Source organism: Chelonia mydas, chromosome 1, assembly GCF_015237465.2.
Source record: "Chelonia mydas isolate rCheMyd1 chromosome 1, rCheMyd1.pri.v2, whole genome shotgun sequence".
Classification (NCBI taxonomy): Eukaryota; Metazoa; Chordata; order Testudines; family Cheloniidae; genus Chelonia; species Chelonia mydas.
Genome location: NC_057849.1, coordinates 39,843,476 through 39,866,717, shown reverse-complemented (window position 1 = coordinate 39,866,717; position 23,242 = coordinate 39,843,476). Strand labels below are relative to the sequence as shown.

Here is a 23,242-nt window from a genome sequence, read left to right as displayed (position 1 = left end):
TAAAACTTTCTTCATGCAGAAAAGGAGACATTTAGCATATGCTGACAGATTTTGGGAAGTGGCAGAAAAATTATGTATTTAGGCTAGCACATGCTACCAGTACCCGGGGGGGGGGGAGGGGTGTCACAGAGACAACCGACTGTACAGCAGACTAGTTACCAAGTTATATTTCTAACTAGGGTGACCAGACAGTAAGTGTTAAAAATTGGGACGGGGGGGGATAGGATAGGTGCCTATATAAGAAAAAGCCCCAAAAATACGGATTGTCCCTGTAAAATTGGGACATCTGGTCACCCTATTTCTAACTAAGATGAGCTGTACCATAATTAACACCAATGGCCAAGAAAGCCAAGGTACTTCTTCTCACTTCCCTCTTTACTCTGCACAAGATGGAGGAGGGGAGGGGGGTTGTCGAGCAAATTTTTGATGCATGCCATTAACCTAGACACCCGGTATGAAACAAGACGGCTATACACTCCTACACATTAATTTATTTCTTCATGTTGTTCTTTGGAACCAAGGTAGTCAAGAACTGGACTAGCAACAGTCTTTAAAAAGAAAAAAGTATTAGCCCTCAACTCCTAATTATTACAAAATTGCATTTATTAATTTTTTTAACGCTAAGGCCGTTTATTGCATTTTGCATCACCATTAAAATTTAGAAATTATGTAATAACATGTATACATTGAGGCATGATGTGTACTTGACTACAGTATCTCAGCAATTTATTTTTGTTCTAAACACACTAAACACTTGAATAAACATTATTGCTAATGATGGAATAGCTCCATCTTCTGGAATAAGTTATTTTCACGTCAACCATCTTTGTATTACCAACTTGGATCTATATGTAAAAACTTCTATTTTAAAGCCTGCCTAAATTATGGTTGTTTTTTTGTTGGGGAGTGGAATTGGGGTAGAGAATGGGAGAAATTTAGGGCAATAATTTGATTTTCAATAGACTTAAGTCATCACTTCCTTATGAAATAGAAAACAATGTAGGTTAGTCTCCAGTATGTGATATTAACAAGAGTCCCTATTTACTCAAAGGATATCCATAATCTAATTTTGAGGACACCAGGTTAGCTTCTGCTTCAGGCAAAACATACTAGCATATACTTAATTTAAACACAAAGTCAAACATTAAGTGCTTTCTTGAATCAGTGCTGAAGTATTGTCCTCAACAGGGATGGACATAAGCACATGCTTATGGACCTTCCTGAAACTGGGTCTCTTACTGGTTTTAGAAAAGCACGTAAGCACATACTTAAATTTAAACTATAAATGTTTATTTAACTAGTTATCTCTCAAAGTTAAGCATATACTTAAGTGCTTTGCTGACCTGAGGTTTCAAACACATGCTTAACTTTAAGCAAGTTAGTAATATTGTAGTCTCACTGAACTCAGTGGGACTATTCATTTGCTTACAGTTAAGTTTGTACTTAAGTACTTCACTAAATTGGAAACTCAGATCCCAAAACATAGAAATATTAAAACTGTGATTATAATGCTTGAAATTTATTTTACAATCAAGTTAACTTTTCTATCTCAGGAATATTTTTATACTGCTGTTGCTTGAAAAAACAGGCATTAAGTAATGTTTTAGTTACTGAAGTTGCGCCATGGCCTGGAAAATCAGGAAACATTTCACAGCAACAGTCAACAGATTACTGAGCATTATAGGTTAGATAATCTATTGACTATTGCTGTAAAACGTTGCCTGATTTTCCAGGCAATGGAACAACTGCAATTGTTTTGGGGGACCTGGTGCCAATTCAGCCAATCAAAATAAAGAAATTAAAAATGTATATATTAATCTGCTTTTCTATTAGTAGTATATCTAAAGTTAATATGTACTTATGGTCAGAAGAGAGTAGCAGAAATTTAAATAAATTTCTTTATCAAAACAAAGCACTAGCAGCAAGCATCCCTATGTCCATTCTTCTATAATAAAGGAAAATGAAAGAGTTGTGCATCTTTGCAGGAAATGAATCTCATTGCGATCAGATCTATAAAAACCATTTTCTTTCTTTCATCTCAGCAATAATTGATTCTTATCACTAGATTCTTAAATCATTAGGAATACCATACCAATTACCTACTTTATAGTAGAATGCTGTACTATGATTTCTTGAGTACCACAGGAAATATCATTGCACAAACCACCATACTGCCTGCATTAGTCAAACAAGAGCAGGGAACAAACAAAACTTTAGAGGCTAAACATATACATCTGGAAATCAGATTCCTTATGCAAAATAAATATATTGAACAGACATAGAACAAAGGACAGCAGATGTTTTAAAAATTATCTTTTGACTTTCTGCCACTTCATGTGTCTTCTGTTTTTTTAATGGAGACATTAGTTAAAAGAACTCTGACAACCCAATCAAATGTCAGTTGTATTTAAGTACAGCATAGCAATGACAAATGAAAAAAGTTTAAAAATGTAGTACACTGTATTACTTTTTGTAATACTGCATTAAAGTCCCTTTTGCTAAGGCTATGAAGGACTGATGTACAGAAATATGGGGTACCAGCATTTATGTTTGGCAAAATAAAAATGGAAAAGAAAATTACAGCATTGCCATCAGACATTTTTACAAAATAAATGTCTAGATGATCACATGCCTTACGCTTATCTCATTTTTAATATATATTTTATTTGAAGGGGCAATTCAGAGAGTCACAAATAAGGAAAGGACACTAAGGTTTTAATAAGGGCAACAAAAAAGTTGTTTTCACCAATATAGATTCACATTACAGTACACCAATATTGACAGCATTCTCTTTTGTCTATTTTTGGTACATAAGATGGAATCTCTCTACATAACCTTATAAGGCTTCAGTAACTAAAAAGTAAAAAACCTAATAGTTTACAATTTATTTAAAAATTCTGAAAGACACAGCAAGTTCTAAACTTTAGTAGTGCTACCCATACACAACCATCTGGTTGAAGAACCCAGTAAAAGAGCCTCCTTTCAAGGAAGCTTGCAACAGTAGAGCTGTGCAATATGGATGTTTCTTACTACAAGAAAAAAAATTACACATGGCACATTCTCATTCATATTTTGCAATGTAAAAAGTTACAAACATACCTAATCAAATAAATAATAATAAAAAAAAAAAAAAAAAGAAGAATTTGAATGTGTTTGTTAAGTATCCTAAAACCACTACATAGAATAATGGCAACTTTCACTCACGGATTATTTACATGGTAATACCCAGGTCAGGGTACACTGCTACAAAACTCATAAAACAAAGAGTAAACTTGAAATGGTTTCCATAATAAAGATCTAGCAGCATGACTATCTAATGCTGTTTTGTTTTTCCTGACAGCTTTTGGAAGTTTGTTTTAATCTATATCTTCATCCAGTTCATAATTGTCTTTATCATAAATATCTTTTACTAAAAGAACCCGTACAAGCATGTGTTCCAAAGTGTTGCGGTCCAGTGAAGTGGAAGTATACCAGACAGGGCTATCTGAGGAAACGGAGCATTCCGGTTGTAAATAGAACACATCCATTCTCTGATTAAGATTCTGTGGGCTAAAAGGAAAAAAAAAAATGGTCAAAAGAGTCAGTTTCACATGACAAATCTATACAAGTTTTGATTTTTAACATCCTGTGTGTACAACTATAACTGTGCATATACATATTAGTTGAGGATTAATGTGGAAAAATACTGCCTTCTGGTTTGAAAATGGGACCTTATGGTGGCATAAATGGCTTGAACCATTCTTGTCCAACTGAGGTTGCTTTTCGATCTAAGGTGCTGTAGTTCCCTATACACTAAAAACTATTATATATTTCCTTAAAATTAAGAAGGTTGATGCACCGTCAACCTGTGGAACTCTTTGCCAGAGGATGTTGCAAAGTCCAAGACTATAACAAAGTTCAAAAAAGAACTAGGTAAATTCATGGAGGATAGGTTCATCAATGGCTATTAGCCAGGATGAGCAGGGATGGTGTCCCTTGCCTATGTTTGCCAGAAGCTGGGAATGGGGGACCAGGAATGGATCACTTGATGGATTACCTGTTCTGTTCATTCTCTCTGGGGCACCTGGCATTGGCCACTGTCAGAAGACAGGATACTGGGCTAGATGGACCTTTGGTCTGATCCAGTATGGCCGGTCTTAGGAGAGAAAAAACTCAAAAACCCGTTTCCTGCCTTTTCTCTCCAAGGTTTGGCTGTTTGGCATAGGCCTTACTATCTTGCTCCCTTCGCTCCTGGGTCCCTATTATATGGGTCCTCTGGTTTTTCTTATGAAGCTGCTTTGCAGTTTCCTAGTGAGCCATGCAAATCTGGTGAACTTGGTGCTGTTGTGGCTCAGATGCATCTCAGCATTCTTTAAGCCAGTGGAGAGGATTCTTAAGGAAATTCTCAACACAAAGCTGCCCAGAGAAAGTCAACAATTTTATTATTATATTTTTAAATTATTCTCCTCCCCCTTAAATACTACAGATTTTAAGAGCCCATAGTACTGGGACATGCTTTTTGGCTCGAAGTATTTAGCTGGCTTTTCCGGACTGGCACTTGCAGATTGCAGACACTGAGATCTCAGGGAAAATCTACACTACAGCCGAGATTGATGCTCTGAGATTGATAAACCAGCGGTCGATTTAATGGGTCTAGAAAAGACCTGCCAAATCAACAGCAGATTGCTCTCTAGTAGACCCCTGTACTCTACCACTGATGAGAAGAGTAAGGTAAGTTGATGGGAGAGTTTCTCCCGTCGACCCCCCACGGTGTAGACCCCACTGTAACTCGACCTAAGGTACGTAGCATAGGTCGACTTACTGCAGTAGCGTAGACATAGCCTCACTCAGCTGGAAAAGCAGCTACTTTCCTACTTTGATAGAAACAGACATCATTGTTGGAAGTTGTTTGGATTTGAAATATTACATTTAAACATTTTAATATCCTCAACTGATTCTCAACAATCAGATCTGTTTCTGTTGAAGCAGTCTACGAAATGATGCCAGCAGCTGAAAGTGAGAGGTGTCCCTTTAAAATTTCAGCTGCAGGTTGTCAGCTGATTCTCAGGTACCAATTTCAAAACCCACTTACTTGAAAATTGAGAGAACAGTTTTAATTAAATATTGTTTCAAAAGAGGTATTTCACAAAATAATTTCAAGAGTGCAGGAAACCTCTCCTCAATTGGGTCAGGGTATTAACAAGGTGTGGCAGCAAACAAGACCAGGATAGAGAGCCTGCAATTGCAAAGGGAGAATAACCGAGACCCATTCTAAGATATTGTACTTTAAAATTGTGACATCATTCGGAACAGAAGAGCTATTTTGGAAGCGTCTAAAACTGTTTGCTTTTCTCTCTCCTTTCACTCTTTTCGAGTTAGTTTCTTGAAAGTGTTTTGTATACTCCATCTACTGGCTACATTGCAGTAGTTAACAAAAATCTACCTCTACAATATGCAATTACATACTATCCTCCCAAGGTGTGTGATTCTAGTGTCTAAGCAAACATATTCTAGCAGGGCAAGGACTATTTAATGGGAACTGGTTTTCAAATTTTTAATAGACTGCTGAAAACCACAGTGAGAAACTAAAGAGGTAAATTCTATACTTGGACTTTGTTTCTGCCATACATTTCAAATTGTATCTTCACTTTTTAAGGATAAAGTGCAGTATGCTAAAACATTTTGGGCTTTATATTATACTTTGTGAAATTTCTATGGAACTTCTTAGATTATTAAAAAGTTGTAAAATGTTTCCCATTTTAAGTCCTTCAGTTTTTACCACATATACATTTCCAAAACATTCAACTTTTGAAATGAAATTTTCTAAGTTTTGTCTGCCTGAAGCTTTTTTTTAAAAAAAAAAAATAGTTTTTTGAAAAACCATTCCTCCATTTCTAAGTGATAAGCTAGTGAAAAAATTGCCCTTTCTCATTGTGAAAAAATTCTAAGCATGTATTCTGCCTGGGGTACAACAAAACCATCCAAACTTGAAATCCACCATATAAGTGAAATGAGAATGAGAATAAACTCTAGAATTTTTTTTAAAAATTACTCCATAATATTTACCTACATAATAGAACTTTTCATCAAATTGTAACTAATGTGCAATTTATTTTCAGTGGGATTTTTGCCTGACTGAGAATTACAGAATTGGGCCCTTAACACCAATTCATCAATTTACAAGCAATATAAAGAATGTAGGGGAAGACATAACATGATCATGTTTGCTCAAACTAATATTTATTTCATTCTGAAGAAACCAAAAGAATATTAGTATGCAGCTGGCGTCTGTTAAGAGCAGAATTACAGCTGTTCGAGAGTCTTTCAATCAGTAACAGAAAAAAATTAAAATACTTGTCTTTATAAAAATAGAGAATATTTGCCTGGAATAACCACCTATTATCACCACAAATAAAAGGCACTACTTTGGGGTTGAGTATTTGAATCTCTCCAAGTTTAAATACCTTGTGGTTTTCTTTTACACCATTCACATTCTTATTTAACATCTAAACAGAGGGAATCAAAGGATAATGGAGCTTTATAGGCCTAGGTTACCAAATCCAGAAATCAGTAGTAACTGAAAGTTGTTGCCATCCTGAAGGCCTATATAAAATAAGACGGTTTTGCAGTCCAATTAGCGAACATATATGCACTCCACAAGACACATCATCAATATCTGAACCAACTGGGTCTCCTGTTGGCAAGTCTGAGATTCTCATGATTTAATAGATATAGAAACCAAACCATACTCTGACCCCTAGAGTGTCTTTCTGCAGAACAGAGGGGGGAAGTTTGTGCTGCAAATTTCAGTGCTTTCAATCTGCCACTTTCTCCAAGCACTACATTCACTTTATTTGTTAAACATTATTTCACATTGCACCATAATAGTCTCTCCTTCTGCAACTCCCTCACAACTCTAAAAAACATACCTATACTAGTCCATGAAACACTTACCTCTTAGATAGATAGCACTCAAACATTTTCACAGGACATCTAGCAGGATTTGATGTATTTTCAATTTGTTCAAACACTGGATCATCATCTTCATGTTTCCTTTTTCCAGTAGTAATTTTATCTTTAAAAAGGAAAAAACCCACCTAAGCTCAAACTTGAAAACATTAGGTAATTTCATTTGTATATTTAACATAACAGATTAGGGTGAACAAAAGTACAACCCAGAATACTGCAATGCAGTCACTTGCATCTCTAAACTAGAGATGTAGCCCATAGACAAGGTTCCAGCATTTGACACGGAGGCTACTTGGATCAAGATGCAATATTTAATGCAGGGATCTTGCAGTCTCTGCAGACCACAAATTCATACTAAAGATCCAGTAGCTACAATCTGCTCAGTTTTATGCAAATGAGGCACAGTCCCTTCAGGCTCCTGGCAAGGTGCCAGAGTGGCCCTCATTTGGGCAAAATTTGGATGCCCCTGCAATACTTATTTTGAAACAGTCAATAATACCTTCACTATCAGCTCCACAAAGGGAAGAAACTTGATATCGAAGACAAGCTTTGCTGTCCATTGTTCGAGGATTTTTTTTCCACTGTCTAAAAACAGTGCCAAAGGAAAGTCTTAAGTGCTGCTCCACTGTTTTCAGGCCAAAATATTTAGTGTTAAAGTAGAACAGTGTATTCAGAAGAGCAAATGGAGAATGTGATCCTAGCTGTTTTATCCTCCAAAGATAATCTTCTTCAACTCGAGAGAATATTGACCCTTCCAGGAAAAAAAAAAAAATGTATTAGAGAAAATACAATGAAGCAAACAACCCACATTTAAAAGAATCAGTAACTTCTATCAACTGCAAAAATCAAACAAAATGTTCAATACTCAATGGAAAACTCTGCCCACATCCCTAAGAGGAGAAACTGAAACCCACTGATTCAGGAAGAGAAAAAGGCAATTTCCACATAAGCACACAACACTTTTTTGTTGAACTATTTCAACAGGATACTTAAATTGTCACTCTCATAACTGATGTCACTTCATAAAAAAGTGAAGGTTAGAGAAAGTGACCAACCTCAGTCCTTTCATAAGAAAACACTCATGTTTTTGGGTTGGGTTTTTAAGTTTTTTGGCACATGTAAGGGCCCCTGACTGATCCTCTCAATTTTCTGATTGCAGATAAAAGTCTCATCCAGAAAGGACTCCTGTATCACTTTAGCTGGAGGAGTCAGCTTGGCCAACAGTTGCTACCCAAAGAGGCTACAGCAGACCTAAGATAACTGGAGGAAAGGGAGAAAAGAAAGGTGCACCTCCCTCCTCCTCATGGGTTTACGGTAGAAAAATTCTAGGGTAACTTGACAGCCTACAATCCCAAGAGGGAAGAAAGGAGAGGGGCTGGGAAATAGCACTTTTACCCCTTCCTCTAGTCCCCAAAAACCTGCAGTAATTTGAGAGAGAGGGAGAGAAACAACCCTATACTCCAGAAATGGGGGAGACATTGGAATTGGACCTCCCCCCAGAAATTGGGGAGGTCTGGGACAGAAAAATTGTGACTGCCCCTCCTACTGGAGCAGGGGCAACCCTGAAAATAAGACTGTAAACAGCCCCCTCCAAAGAGAGATGGGAAAGAGTGCTGTGGGAGTGTGGAGTACAGCAGGGAACACAAGAATTACAGAACCTGGTCTTGTGTGCTCAGCTCCCTGACTGAGTGATGCTGTTAGCTGGACCACTAAGCTCGTCTTTCCTGGCAGCATTCTGATCTACTGGGAGAGAGGGCAGAGGAGACTAGAAATGAGTTCCTCTCCTACCTCACAGCCACACACCCCACTCCCCCCCCAACTCATCACAGGAGATCTGCCCACTCCAGCTGAGACTGAGAGGTTATGGGGGTGGGTACATGTGTGGGACTCACCAGGTACTTAAATGATTCCCTGTCACCACAAAGTGCCTAACTTCCCAGCCCCATTGAGCACCCTACAATGCTCTTCACACATACTAAACTCTCTCCCATCTTTTTTCAGAAGTGGGTTGTTTGTCCTCTTATTCTCAGGGCTGCTCCAGCTTCAAAGGGGGAGTGATGGCCACAAATGCTCCTTCACAGCCCCCCAGAGCTACCTCTCCCATTCTTGGGATGGGGAATGATGGGGTTTGTTTCACCCCCCATATTCTGAAAAGGACCCAGATTCCTTTTGGCAGAGAGGAGGGCAGCACAAGTGATGCCGCCCAGGCCTTCTGTTCTCTCCTCTGTTGGGTGTGCATGGCTAGTGCGGGTGTTCCTCCCCTAAACTGTACCAGATGTATTACAGGAGTGGAGGGATACAGGTTCACCTTTCCCTGCCACTTCCTAAGTAGTCTTAGTGCTGATGCATCTTCTTTGAAGGGCTGCTGGCCTCATCCCCTGCAATGATGGGGGGGAGGGGTGGGTCGTGGGGGGCAGGCAGGCAAGGTGAATGACACCTACAATTTTATTTATTTGTTTTGATGTTATCAATCACCATCACAAGGCACAAAATATTTGTGTATATCTGCATGCTTAAGAGTACACAACTGTTAACAGAAGATTGTACATGACAAAAAAGAAAATTACCATCTGGAAGTATGCTTGGTTGCCAACTTTTAAGGATTTTATTTAATTCCTGCTCAAATGTCTGGTAGCTTGGATTAATAAATATATTGTCTTTTCGATTGCTTCCATACAAGTACTAAAAACAAGAAGAACAAAGAATATTTACTGTGTTGGGAGAATTAGTTACAAAACAATGTATGTTATGAGCCAGCATTTCTTCTCACAAAACAATGAAATTTTTTAATAGTATAGCAGTTGTAGGCTGGCTATAAAACAAAGTAGTGTAGCATTTAAGTCACATAACATCTAATATTGGGTACAACAAAATTAAAGATAAAAATATTGGAGAAAATATTAAAGATAAAAATATTGGTTTAATTAGAAGCGTAATTCACATCAATGAAGAGGATTTTTTAAAAATCTCTAAAAACCGAAGTATTTAGATATGGCACCAACACTTATTTTTCATTTCCAGCTAAGTCTTCAGAGTAGATACATTTTTAGCAGGACGACATTTTAAATGTAAAATGTGATTATTGACAACAATACAAACGACAGAATTACCGTTACTTCTAACACAGAGCAAAGAAAAATATTTACTCATGGTAATGATATGCAGCATTACAAGAAAACTGGTAGACTGTGCAAGGCGCCTGAATATTCAGCAGTCTACTGTCTAATTATCTTAATCCTCTTGATCTTGCAGACAGAAGTGGTTGCTCTTTTGAACATTGACCAAGAATTAATTATGAGGGCTATACTAGTATTTGACATTATCCTCTCTGGAGACATTTCTAAGAAATGGAGTACTGGCTTCTTAAAACTTCCACTTCAGTATTATCGTAGCGAAAACAAGCCTGTTGCTAGTGAATACAATAAAAGTGATAGACTGAAAAACATGTGCTCACTTCTGGAAATGGCATCTTTTTCTGTACACATCCTTGAAATAACATTAAATACAGCACGTATTTGTATTAAGCAGAAGTTCAGCATATCTTGACTACCTTATCTTTGCACTTAGTCTTACAATAAGGAAAAATGAATCTGTACACTTTCTTTGAAGTCTTAAGTCTCTGAATACACAGTACCTTAGTTCAGAGAATTGATCTGTAATGGATACATTTACAAAAATGCTTTCTTGAAAACTTAAAACCCTTACAAATATTTTCAATACTGCAGATATGCAATTTTGAATTTATCACAATTCTAAATCAGATATTGCAACAAATCTGTATAAGGAATCTCAAGAAGATCCCTCTATTTATTTTTTATTCTTATTTTGGTTAACACATTTACCTGGTCTTGAACATACTGATACTTTTTTTCAAGTGTCCCTTTTAAAAATATATTCTTATGTACTTCCAAAATATATCAAAGTCAGAAAAACTAATACAAGTAAGGTTTCTACACAACCCCCATTATGCTCAAAGCCTATACCTAACAGAGAATAAGGCTCATCCGTGCTACACTATCTAGTCCCAACAACTATGGTAACTCTACTGGGGGGAAGAAATGTTCTCTGTCCTTCCCTCTGCCTTCCCCAACAACCTGTTGGACTGTATTAGTACAAGTTCCAATACTAAGTTACTACAACACTGCTGATTAGATTTAGAGCCATGGGAATTTCCACTGTATCTGAGTGAAGGCTTAATATTGTTCTCAATTCATTAGGGTTTTTTTTGCCTGCCTTGATAATTTCTCAGCTTTCTTCCTCAATATAAATGTTACTCCTTTGATCTGAAAAGAGCATACACTTTTCTTCTGGTAAAATTTGTTGCAATCATAATTTTCCCTAATGTACTGATCTCTCAATTTAGTTTTCCTCCATAGAGTAGTTATCTGGTTTATTTGAATATACAAGTCTGAGGGTTTTTTTTCATATTAATTTTGTTTTATTACTAGCAAAATCCTTTAACAACTAATATCTGACATAAGCCTTCCTAACTTACCAAAGCCCCCCCTGCTTAAGTCCTTTAACAGTTTTCCTGGAAGTTATATTTATTCTCCATTCCACGGATTCCAGTCTAGGGTTGTCAGCTAGGAGGAAGGGATGTAATGACCTAAGAATTGAGTTGTGTTTTGTTCCACATAGGGACAATGGGATCAAACTTAGTACATTGTAAGTTAAAAATATTCTCATTGCTAGGCCCCAGGAGAAAGTCTGAACCTGCTTCTGCTTGTAGGGAAGGGAGAAAGGCACCTGAGGATACCTTCCTTAAAATGCACAAAATCTGGCATTAACAAGACGTGTACTTGCTGTCACCCTGACTGCTCGTGTGTGTATATCCTCTAATCCCCAATTCATTTTTGTCTTTGTGGACTGTAAGCTCTTTAGTGCAGAGACCATTTCTTCCTATGTGTTTGAACAGCATCTAGCACAACTGGGCCCTAAACCCCATTGGGACCTATGGGCACTATCCCAATTGAAATCTGAAACACAAATACAAACAGTTGCAATGGCATGATCAATAAAGAATGCTACTCCAGTGTCACAATATATTATTTTTGTATTAGGATTCCTGATATTCATGTCCATGCAAGACAAAGCACTTACTATAAACTTAAAATTAAATATATGCCTAATATTTGCAACAGAAAAATAGGCAAGGTAGAGGAGATAAAAGGGCAATTTGGAGAGAGTACAACTATTGGGAGAGCACTATTTTATAAGCAGATGGCTTATTTTTTCAGTACTATATATCTGATTTTTTTTAAAAAATTTAATAAGAAGTTCTGATGTCAGAGTGATAGAAGATCATGCAAGGACAGTGGTGGAAAGCTACCTGAGATTAAAGTACATTTTCTTAAATATGTTGTATATTTTGCCAAATAAAGGGTGTCTTTTCTTTGTGGTAGATATTTGGAAAGTTATCGACTACCTCCCACTAGAAACTAAATAGTTGGAGAAGAATTTCTTAAAATATTTTTGATTGTTTAAGGGATTCATTATTTGATTCCAGTCCCTTCCCTTAACAATAAGAAAGTTTAGCTATGGTGAGAGCTGGTTAAAGAAGAGCTGGTGCTCTATATGAAGACACATATATAAATGAGGTTTGGACTGACTGAAATTTCAGCCTTACCGTTTTCAGCTCGGAATTTAGAATGTTTAATCTACAGACTGCTTTCTGCACCACAAAGAGAAAATAAAAGTGAGATGCCCCTCTACGTCAAAGATAGAACTTACGGAACACCTTCTTTATCTAAGAATCTAATGGTCTTTTACGGTGTTTATCTGCAATGGAATTACAGTGGCTCTTTTCTGATCTGAAGTATGACAGAATTTTAAATCACTTTGTGTAACTATTAAACCTTTTTATATTCCACAAAATAAGACAGGCTAACAATAGTACTCAGTATTAGCAAAGGCAGCTCTGCCCAATAAGCATTCCACCATACAGCTGTCCCCTCCATCCACTAATGAAAAATTAGTCATCATTATCGTGATCAATGATACTACCACAGTTTGTGAAAATTCTCATTTTCTGTGTAGATACAGTTAACTATTTCATTCTGCTTTATCATTAAATCATCTTAGGCAATCCACACAAATTTCAACACTTGAAAAATTGTTTTTGTCAGACACAAGTGAATGTAAGGCAACTCATTCCTTACCTTCATTTAGCACAAGGTTTAAAAGCATCATGTTGCACCACCTTTCTTTCAAATTTCCAGATGTGTTTGTAGTTCATCATCAAAACACACACCTTTCCATTATGTAATTTATATCATCTCTCTGCATTCCAAATTAACACATCTCCTATGTTCATAATGCCTCCTAGCCACTTATCAACCAATAAATCCACATTTTCTTAACCCCCGTTCTTTCATTAAAGCATAACACAGAGTCAAATCATCAGCTCCATAGTCTACTGGATCTTCTAGATTACTAACCTCCTGAATCCCAAGACACAGATAATAGATGCTGTCAGGTGTATAGTTCTCTCCATTTGGTCTTCGAATTTCATTGACAAAACGTGCCAAGCCATAGTTTAGCTCAGCTACAGTATGCAACAGCAGATCTTCCTTTAATTTCACAGACTTTGCTGTAAAATAAAGATAAAACAAATATAACATTACACAACAACATTAACATTACTTGCTATGGGAGGGAAATGGTTTAGATCAGAGGTTCTCAACCTTTTTCTTTCTGAGGACCCCCAACATGCTATAAAAAACACCATGGCCCACCTGTGCCACATAACTGGTTTGCTGCATATAAAAGCCAGGGCTGGTGTTAGGGGGTGGCAAGCAGGGCAACTGCCTGGTGCCCCAAGCCACAGAGGCCCCCACAAATTACATTGCTCAGGCTTCAGCCCTGGGTGGCAGGGCTCAGGGACCTGGGCTTCAGCCCCATACGGTGGGGCTTCAGCTTTTCGCCCTGGGCCCCAGTGAGTCTGATGCTGGCCCTGCTTGGAGGCCTCCCTGAAACCTGCTCGAGGCCCCCTAGGGGGCCCCGGACCTCTGGTTGAGAACTACTGGTTTAGATATTCTCTGCGCAGACTAATAAGTGAGTTCCAGTGTTGTACCTGGTATATTTGACCTAAATTCCGCAGCAAAGCCACCAGATTCAAGGCTATGTTAATTGACAACACTGCACTGTGCCATGATGGGAAGAATATCACCCACCATGGAGAATTTACTGTCATGCCAGGCTGAGGAAAAGGTGGAGTAAGACAATAGCCCAAGTATTAATTCAAATACAGGGAGTGCGGGAGGGAGGTTTCAGAAAGAATGGCTGCATTTCTGGTGTGTATATGGCTGTGCTAAGGCACATGAGAGACTAGCAGAAGAGGAGATTAGTGGCCCCAGGGACCAAGGTAAATGCGGATACCAGAAGAGCTTTGCAGGAAGGGCACCTGCATTCCATAGCTCCGAAGCCTGCTTGAGCAGAGCCCCACATTCAGGTAGAGGTTAGAAACTGTACACTGCCAACTCCGTTCCCAGCTGAAGACCTCTTAAGGTGAGAACTCTGGGGCTGGCTAAAAGATAAGGAGAATGAGTGGGCTGCTAGAAAACCAAGGGGCCACAATAAATGCTGACAGCTAGGGTAGTCCATCCTGTTTCACACCAGGAGCACAAGACCCAGGATTCAGAATCTAGTGCAGAAGGTATCTTTAGGAAAAAGCCGTTTGTGGGAACTTGGAAAAAGAGTTAAGCAGCCATTTTCAGAAATAAATAATCCTGTTGTACACAGGATTTGATTAAAACTTGAAAACACTAGTTAATGTTTTATATTAAGAATTAGTTTACAAAAGGTGAAGAGTTCATGAAAATATAAAAGTTCTTATAAAAAATAAAAATGAATTACAAATATGTGGGCAATACTTACTTGATTTCAGTTCCTCTAATACTGGCAGATCTTCATCTAGACTCCTAGTTTTTACCCAGTGTTTCCACGCATTTACACCATATGCATATTTGAAAGGAAAACTACACTCTGAATTCTCAGAGCTATCATCATGAGACTGGTATTCTGACACTGCTTTTCTCTTCACTCCCTGTCATTGAAATAAATCTGTAAATATTACTGCTTATTAAACTGTTCTAACTTATAGTCAGTAATATTACCCTTATCTGAAAACAGAGAAACTAAGCAAACTATAACAAACTGCCAGCCAGATTTTGAATTATAAAACTGAAGTTGCAATATTTGTTTCATTCAGCTAGAGTCAGTAGGTGGGTCCTTATACTGAAGACACTTCCAAGAACAGTTCTACTTGTGCTGACTCAAGTACTTCTAAGACACCTAACAAAGTGGTATCTAAGATAGATGAAGTTAGATGGGCTTTTTTTATTATAAAGAAGCTGTTGCATTAGAAACACTAAGAAACACACACACCACAGTTCACAGAGTTAAGATTATAGGATTAATTTTCAAGTCCTCATTTTGTAAGTTTGCAAATCAGGAAGGCAGATGTGCAACTAAAAGTTGAGTCCATCGTTCATTTTGCAAACCACACCCAAAAACAGGGAGGCTGAACCTGACCCCTTCTGAAAATATACTAAATACCGAAAGAACAATTCCAGCTTGTGGAGGCCTCACATTTAAATTTAGTAAGCAAAATATAAAGAAGGCTTAAGAAACCCTAATATTAATAGAATTTTCTTCATCATTTAAAAAAAATGCTATGAAACAGTTTGCTAGACTACAGTTCTTGTAATCCAAACACTGCACATTTGTGCTGGTGCCCGTGTGCCACAAGGGGAAACTGACTGGAAACAGACTATGAACAAAAGAATCTGGCCAATCTATTTTCAGTGCCTAAACTGAGTGAAGTGCAAAAATGGATACGAAGAGCATAAACAACGAAAGCCAACATTTTAATGATCAGGATGTTACTAGTAGCATACATGTAAAGACATTTCTTTAGGAGTATTTATTAATATTATACACTCTGTTTCAGTTATTTTGCACACTAAGAGTAGGATTGTCAGATAAAGTAGTGCATCTTCACTAAAAACTTATGGCCTTAGACAAAAGGATGCCAAATCTTACATAGTTAGAAGTCTGAGGATTTTCCTTTTATAGACTGGCGATATTTGGTATATATGGCATCTTTCCCAATAAAAGGAAGCTGGTGCTATTTCTTTAGTAATGTTTTTGCTATATTCTTCCAAATCTCTCCCTCCAAAAAGTGGATTTAATGCTCATAATGCATTTCCCTATTTCCCCCCAAATGTCCCATTTTATAGCTTTTCGATATTGACAGGTATAGGCATGGGACAATTCTAAGGTACCATCCCAAAATCTCTAGGACAGGAGTTAAAACGTGACAGTGCATCTATAGGGCAGGCTCAAAGAACAGCATCAACAACAGTGACTATTTGCCTGGCAAAGCATTAAAGTGTGTGCCATATATAAGGCTGCTCAGAAAAGAGGAAGTCACTCACCTTGTGCAGGAACAATTGTTCTTTGAGATGCGTCCCCCTCTGGGTGCTCCATTGTAGGTGCACTTGAGTCCCTGTGCTGCCGATCGGAGAACTCTGATAATGTCCATTCGGCCCGCACATATGCTGTCCCTCACCTCATGCTCTGCTACGAGGCTAACCAGCATGCATGAGCGAACCTCCCTCTGTTCCTTCTCTACTGCTGAGTCCCTGACTAGAAGTCCGAAATACAGGGGAGGAGGGTGGGTAGTGGAGCACCATAAGGACACCCCCTCGAAGAACCATCATTAGTTATTGCACAAGGGGAGTAACTTCCTCTTCTTCTCTGAGTAGTGTTCCTAGGAATGCTCCACTGTCGGTGACTCCCAAGGAGTATCTCCAATGGGAGGCTGGGGCTACGGAGTCAAGTCTGTTATGGATGACAATACTGCGGAGCTGAAGACAGCGTCAGAAGCAGAGTCCCCAGTAATCACAGAGTGTTCTGCGAAGGTACGTGCAGATGCCCAGGTTGCTGCTCTACAGATTTCCAAGACATGTATGTTCTTGAGTAAGGCGACAGAAGAGAAAATGGATGTGGGGAGTGTGTGGGGATTCCCGATGGAGGTATTACATTGAGAACCTCATAGTATGTTTGATACAGTTTGAAACCCATTTGGAGAATCTCTGGACCGATATTGCTGCACCTTTAGACCTTCGCAATGAAAAGGAAGAGCTTAAGAGACTTCCTAAAGGCCTTTATCCTGTCCAGGTAAAAGATCAGGGATCTCCTAATGTTTAGCATGTGCAGAATAGGCTCCCTGTTATCATGGTGAGGTTTAGGGTAAACAGTCAGGTAGTGAATCAGTTTATGTGAAAAGACAAGGTCACCTTGGGAATGAACCTGGGGTGCGGTCTTGCCAAGGTGACTGCCACCAGAAAGGCCGTCTTCATCTACAGATATGTGAGCAAACAAGTAGCCATGGGGGTCAAAGGGCGGTCTATTTAGGCTCTTTAGTACTAGGTTTAGGTCCCATGTTGGGGTAGGATGTCTGGGTTGGGGAAAAAGGTTTACTATACCCCAAGGAATCATTTTGCGACTATGGCCGCTAAGTGAACTTTGAAATGAGAATTGTCCTGATTTCTTGGGAGTCAGTATATAATTTAAGACCACTGGAAGATTAGCAGATGTCTGGGAAATTTACCTGGAATCACACCAGACCTGAAACCTGGTCCACTTTTGCAGGTAAGTATGACTGGTAGTCCATTTTCTACTGTGTAACAACACCTCCTAACCTCCTCAGAGCAGGATCTTTCTATGTGCTAGAACCATGACGGAGCAAGGCCTTGAGTCGCAGTATCTGCAGATTGGGATGAAGTATGTGTCCTTTGTTCTGTGACAGGAAGCATGGAGTGGGTTGAAGAGAGATGAGAGGGCACGTCGCCAGTTATGACAGGTAAGGGTACAAACATGTGTCTTGGCCAGATGGGAGCAATCAGTATGATGTTTGCTCTCTCTCTTTTTATTTTTTAACAGGACTTACAACAGTAAGGGGAATGGGGGAAAAGGTGTAGAGAAGGTCCCTGTTCCACAGAAGGAGGAAAGCATCCCCCAAGGAGTGTCCTATTCCTGCCCTAGAGCAGTAGTGTGGACACTATTCAGGTAAGTGGTGAACAGGTATGTAGTCGGTCCCCCCCCCACCTCCTGAACAGTATGTGCAGTACTGCTGAGTTTATCTCCCATTTGTGGTCATGTGGGAACTTGCGACTGAGAGGGTCCGCTATCGAGTTTTGTACTCCTGGAAGGTAGGCCTCTGACAGTATGAGTATAAAGCTGTGGGAAATGGACCGGTTCCACAGCTTTAGTGCTTCCTTGCAAATGGAGGATGATCTGGCACCTCCATGTCGATTTATGTGGTACATACAAGTGGTGTTGTCTGTCAAGACTCGTGTGTGTGTGTACCCTTGATTAGTGGAAGGAAGTGGCTGCCGGCATTCCTGACCACTCTAAGTTCAAGGAGGTTGATGTGAAGAGACATCTCCATGGATGACCACTTGCCCTGTCTCGTAAGATTGTTGACATGTGTGCCCCATCCTATGAGGGATGCATCGGTGGTAAGGAGTAACGAGGGGAGTTTGTGAGAAAGGGATCCCTGTGCAGACATTTGCTGGCTCCTTTCACCAGTCCAGAGAGTGTTTGACTTTGGTGGGCAGTGATAAAGGTTCGTCTAGTCTATCTTTGTTTGGCGTGTAGCAGAGCTGAAGGGCATCTGGAGGCACCTCATGTGAATTTTGACATGAGGTATCTTGGATGCGCCTGCCACCCTATATCCCAGAAGGTGGAGGCAGTGTCTGACTGATATTTGAGGGCTGATCTGCACTGTCTCTATGAGCGTGACCAGTGTGTGGAACCTGTGCTGTGGTAGGAGCGCCCTCGCCTGTAACGAGTCAAGATTCGCTCTTATGAACTCTAAGTGCTATACAGGGGATGAAAGCTGATTTTTGGACATTGTTCTGGAGACCAAGTTCTGTGAACAAGTCTACAGCAGTTTGGGTAACCTGGTGAGCCTTGTTGAAGGAGCAGGCTCTGAGGAGACAATCGTCCAGGTAGGGGTAGATCATAATCCGCTGAAAGCGTAGGTGAGCCACCACTACGGAGAAGACCTTGGAAAATACTCTCAAAGCCGATGAGGGGCTAAAGGGGAGTACTCTGTACTGATCTCCCGTGTACCTGCTCTATGCTCTCCTGGCCCACTGTAAGGCTCTGTCTACATTAGCACTTTTGTTGTTACAACTTATGTCGCTCAAGGGTATGGTTTAATTATGTCGATGGGAGAGCATAAAGCAGGTACACGGGAGATCTTACAGTGGTGCAGCTACATCGGTACAGCTGTGCCACTGTAAGCTCTCTAGTATAGACATAGCCTAAATCTGAGAAATCGTCTGTGGGAAGGTAGGATTGATATGTGGTAATAGGCATCCTGCAGGTTGAGAGCTGAAAACCAATCTCCCTGTTCCAAAGATGGAATAATCGCTACTAGTGTGACCATCCTGAATTTTTGGGCTTTGACAAATTTATTCAGTGCTCTGAGGCCCAGTATGGGTCTTCCACCTCCCTTCTTCTTGGGTATCAGGAAATAACAAGAGTAGAAACCTTTTCCTTGTAGACCTAGAGGTACAGGTTCTATGGCTCCTAGATGGAGTAGGAGATCTATTTCTCATCGTAATAAACTCTTGCAAGAAGGGTCCCTGAAGAGGGACAGGGAAGGGTGCTGGGGGAAGGTGACATGGATAGAGTACCCATTGTGGAGGATTTACAGGATCCTCTGGTCAGATGTTATTCATTCCCAATTGTTGTGGAATGAAGCAAGGTGGTATCCAGATGCATGCAACAGGTTGGTCAGTAGTTGTTGAGGGGAGTGGTCTGTCAGTGCCCCAACCAAGATATCAAAACTGATGTTTTGAGGTGGATGTTTGTGACAAGGAAGACTGGGACCTGATGGTTTACATTTGGAAAATCTGGATTTTTCATTTGAGGCTCATGATAGCATTGAGTTGGAAAATGTAGAGTGCGAGATTTATGCCTGAGGCTGCAGACTAAATGACCGGAGGGTGGCCCTGGAGACTAAGTGTATGGAGGAACATGTCAGTCTTCTCGGCAAACAATCTGGTGCCTTTGAAGGGAAGGTCCTCTACAGTAATCTGCACTTCTTTAGGGAAGTCAGATAGGTGCAACCAGGGTGCTAGCTGCATAACCCCTGCTGTAGAGATGAACCAGGCTGCTGTGTTGGTTGCATCAAGTGCTGATTGGAACACGGTCTTGGCCACCAGTTGTCCCTCACTAACAATGGCCCGAAAACTGTTCATGGTGCAACTCTGGGAGCTGATCAATAAAAGCGTTAAGCTTGGTATAATTGACATAGGCGTATTTTTGCTGTCAGAGCTTGATAGGTTGCAATTCTGAATTGCAGTGTGGTGGAGGAATAGGCCTTTCTCCCAAATAGGTCGAAGCGCTTCCAATCCCTATCATAGAAGGTCAACCTCACTTGGTGTTGGAGACCCCAGGAGTCTACTGCATCCACAACAATAGAATTGGGGAAGGAGGGGGAATGGGAAAAAAGAAATTCCGTATCCCTAGCTGGGATGTAATATTTTTTTTAACAGCCCATTTGCAGGTGCACATGATCAATGCTGGAATTTTCCACATAAGCCTGGCTGAGTCCAGAAGGGCCTCGCTGATGGGGAGGGTTATTCTGGAAGAAGAGCTTATAATAGATGTCTTTTACCTCAAGAGGTAACTGCAGTGTGTCTGCCACCCTTTTAGCTAGATCTTGAAATACCTTAACTCGTCGGCTAGAGATGGTGGAAGGGGCATCACTGCCTCGTCTGGGGAGGAGGAAGAGATGTTGGTCTGTGGTGTGACTTCCTCCTCAAATCCACCCCCCTAACTGTTCCTCCATGATCTCGGAGGCTCTGGATACCATGGCTCAGGGAGAGCGCCTAAAAGGCTCAAAGTGGGTCATGCTGTATGCTTGGAAGGCATGTAGTCTGTACGCTAGCCAAGGATCCCGGTAGAGCCACTGGTGCAGAGAAAAAGGTCTTGGTGGTTGTGGTATGGCTAGCCATGGGCACCATGGCTGAGGAGCAGGTGGAGGGTATGACTGAGGGGGCCCAGGTTGACAGTGAGCACTATAAGGGTGAGAGACAACCTCCTCCTACTCACTATCTAATTCATCACAGGAGACTGGAGGTGCATGACACAGTGCTAGTGAAGATTCCAGTGCCCAAAGTAAACTTGGTATCAGAGCCCTGGTACCAAACAAGGGAGACTCTGGTATGTCAGATACCATGAGTTCTCTAGAGTGTCTAAATTCCTGTGGTGCAGACCTAACCAGTGCCAACGGCAGTTGTCGGGGGGCTGGCGGCACAGAGTATTGGGGATCTTGGCCATACAGAGTGCTCCAAGGCTGGATGGCTCGCTGTTGAGGGTGCTGATGGTACTGCTCATACTGGCAGTGTTTTCTTAGTGGTGGCACAGTCTCTGTCCTTGCCCTTATCCATTGATACCGTTGCTTCGGCGCCTATGCCCATCAGGTCTTTAGGCACATCAGTGGTACCTGCCACTTCAGACCCTCGAGCGCTATGGGTACCATCTGGACTATCTCTGTACTGATGATACCAAATGTGCCAGTGATCTTTTTCAGCTAGCTCAGGGCTCACAGCTCTCTTTTTTGAAGCCTTAAGTGAGGGGGTTCATGGTTGTTTTCTTTGCCCCATAGTCCTTAGATGTTAAGAAAGAGAAACTAAAGAAAGCTCTAGAACTAAGAGAAAAGTATTAACTAACTCCTGAAGTGCTAAGAGAGAGAATCTGAAAAATGGACTGTTAATAGCTTCATCTCTAGCCGGCGGTGTTGAAAAGGAACTGTGAGGAGTTCGCCCGTGAGTGCTGCTTAGCCTCATGGCAGAGCATGGGGAGGGGGGACAGTGCATGTGCGGGCCAAATGGACACTGCTACCAAAATTCTCCGATCGGCAGTGCAGGGACACAAGCATACCTGGAGTGGAGCACCCATAGGGATACTACTCTAAGAAGGAGGCTAGGAAAAGAGCAACCCAAACACTGCACCTTCTTAAAAAGAGAGCAAGCAAACAATCTCAATGGCCCCATATGATTTACAAGATACACAGGGACTTTTACTAAATTCTTCTCCCATGCACACATGGACAGAGCAGTCTTAGTTTTGCACTTTATGAGTTTAGCCAAAAAAAAAAAAAAAAAAAAATCTGCAAACCATACTGTGCATCTGCTAAGAACAATTTTTGACAAATCTTAACTGCTAATCAAAACCAATGTTCACCAGAACACTCAAAGGCACTTCTCAGTGAGGATTTTTTCAATCCAAATTTCAGCTTTTCTGTACCCAACCATTGTCTTTAGAACTGTTATATGCAGCAGCATTTTTTTAAAAATATATCTTACTTTCAAAAAATATGGAGGGAAAATATTTCCCCCGACTCTCACTCAAAATTGTCAGAACTGTTTTTGCTCAGATTTTCAACAACCAAAAATCAAACTTAGTCAGCCCTCAAACCTGGAAAATTTCAGAATGGAAACAAAGTCTGGGAAAATTTTGAGTGATTGAAAAATACTTATAACTGTTACTTATAGCGGCTGCTCTAGTAAGCTAATACATTTATATAATTGGCTGAGCAAAGTAAAGCTCTACGCTCAATGGAATTTCTTGGAGGGTCAGTAAGTTTGGCCACCACTGATTTAGTATTTCCACTTTACAAGTAGCGGAACTGAGGCAGCAGTAAACAAGGCTATGCAAATCAGTGGCAAAGATGGGATTAAACCCCAGAAATTAACTGGCAACCACTCTCTTACTCACTCTGCCCGATGACAAGTCTGGAGTAAGTATTACACTGAATTAATTGCATTGCACTGAATTAATTTTACTACTTGAACAAGTGCACTATTTCATTCCAAAGCAATTAAACATATTAATATTTTAATTAGCAATAACTTCAGTTTTCACAGTGATCTAAAATTTAGTCAACCTGCAGTGTACAAAGTTTTTTTGTATTTGAATCACATGATCTATTACCTTCTTTTTAGATCGAGGTCTTGGCTGTTCCTCATATTCTTCCCCAAAGACAAGAGGCAGCAAAAATTCATTTTCTGTATCAAGCTCTTCAGCCGCTACAAATATATTAGAAACTTAAGTTTCATAAAACTTCTGAGAGATTACATGGTCCAAGGTTATGAATTACATAAATCTGCACTAATACAAGGAGTCTATTAGAGTACACAGATTATAAAATGTTCTGCTAACATTTGTTGCAGGACCAAATGTGGGATTTCAGAAGAGGCAATTCATTCTG

General features: G+C 40.0%; 1 protein-coding gene across 39 annotated transcripts in view; it reads right to left on the bottom strand.

The window, feature by feature from the left end:
• Window positions 1-2,694: 2,694 nt before the first annotated feature.
• ZMYM2 (zinc finger MYM-type containing 2) overlaps window positions 2,695-23,242 on the bottom strand; it is a 175,985-nt gene continuing 155,437 nt past the window's right edge. For 34 of the 39 annotated variants that reach the window (XM_043530345.1, XM_043530420.1, XM_007059128.4 and 31 more), the window contains 7 exons: window positions 22,966-23,060; window positions 14,824-14,992; window positions 13,386-13,537; window positions 9,516-9,630; window positions 7,448-7,699; window positions 6,934-7,054; window positions 2,695-3,549 (listed from right to left, as the gene is read on the bottom strand). In XM_043530345.1, coding sequence (XP_043386280.1) covers window positions 3,357-3,549; window positions 6,934-7,054; window positions 7,448-7,699; window positions 9,516-9,630; window positions 13,386-13,537; window positions 14,824-14,992; window positions 22,966-23,060 — 1,097 coding nt within the window. In that variant the 3' untranslated portion in view covers window positions 2,695-3,356. Of the gene's footprint in view, window positions 3,550-6,933; window positions 7,055-7,447; window positions 7,700-9,515; window positions 9,631-13,385; window positions 13,538-14,823; window positions 14,993-22,965; window positions 23,061-23,242 lie in introns of those variants that run through there. The other 5 variants (XM_043530433.1, XM_043530326.1, XM_043530435.1 and 2 more) reach the window with 3 other exon arrangements.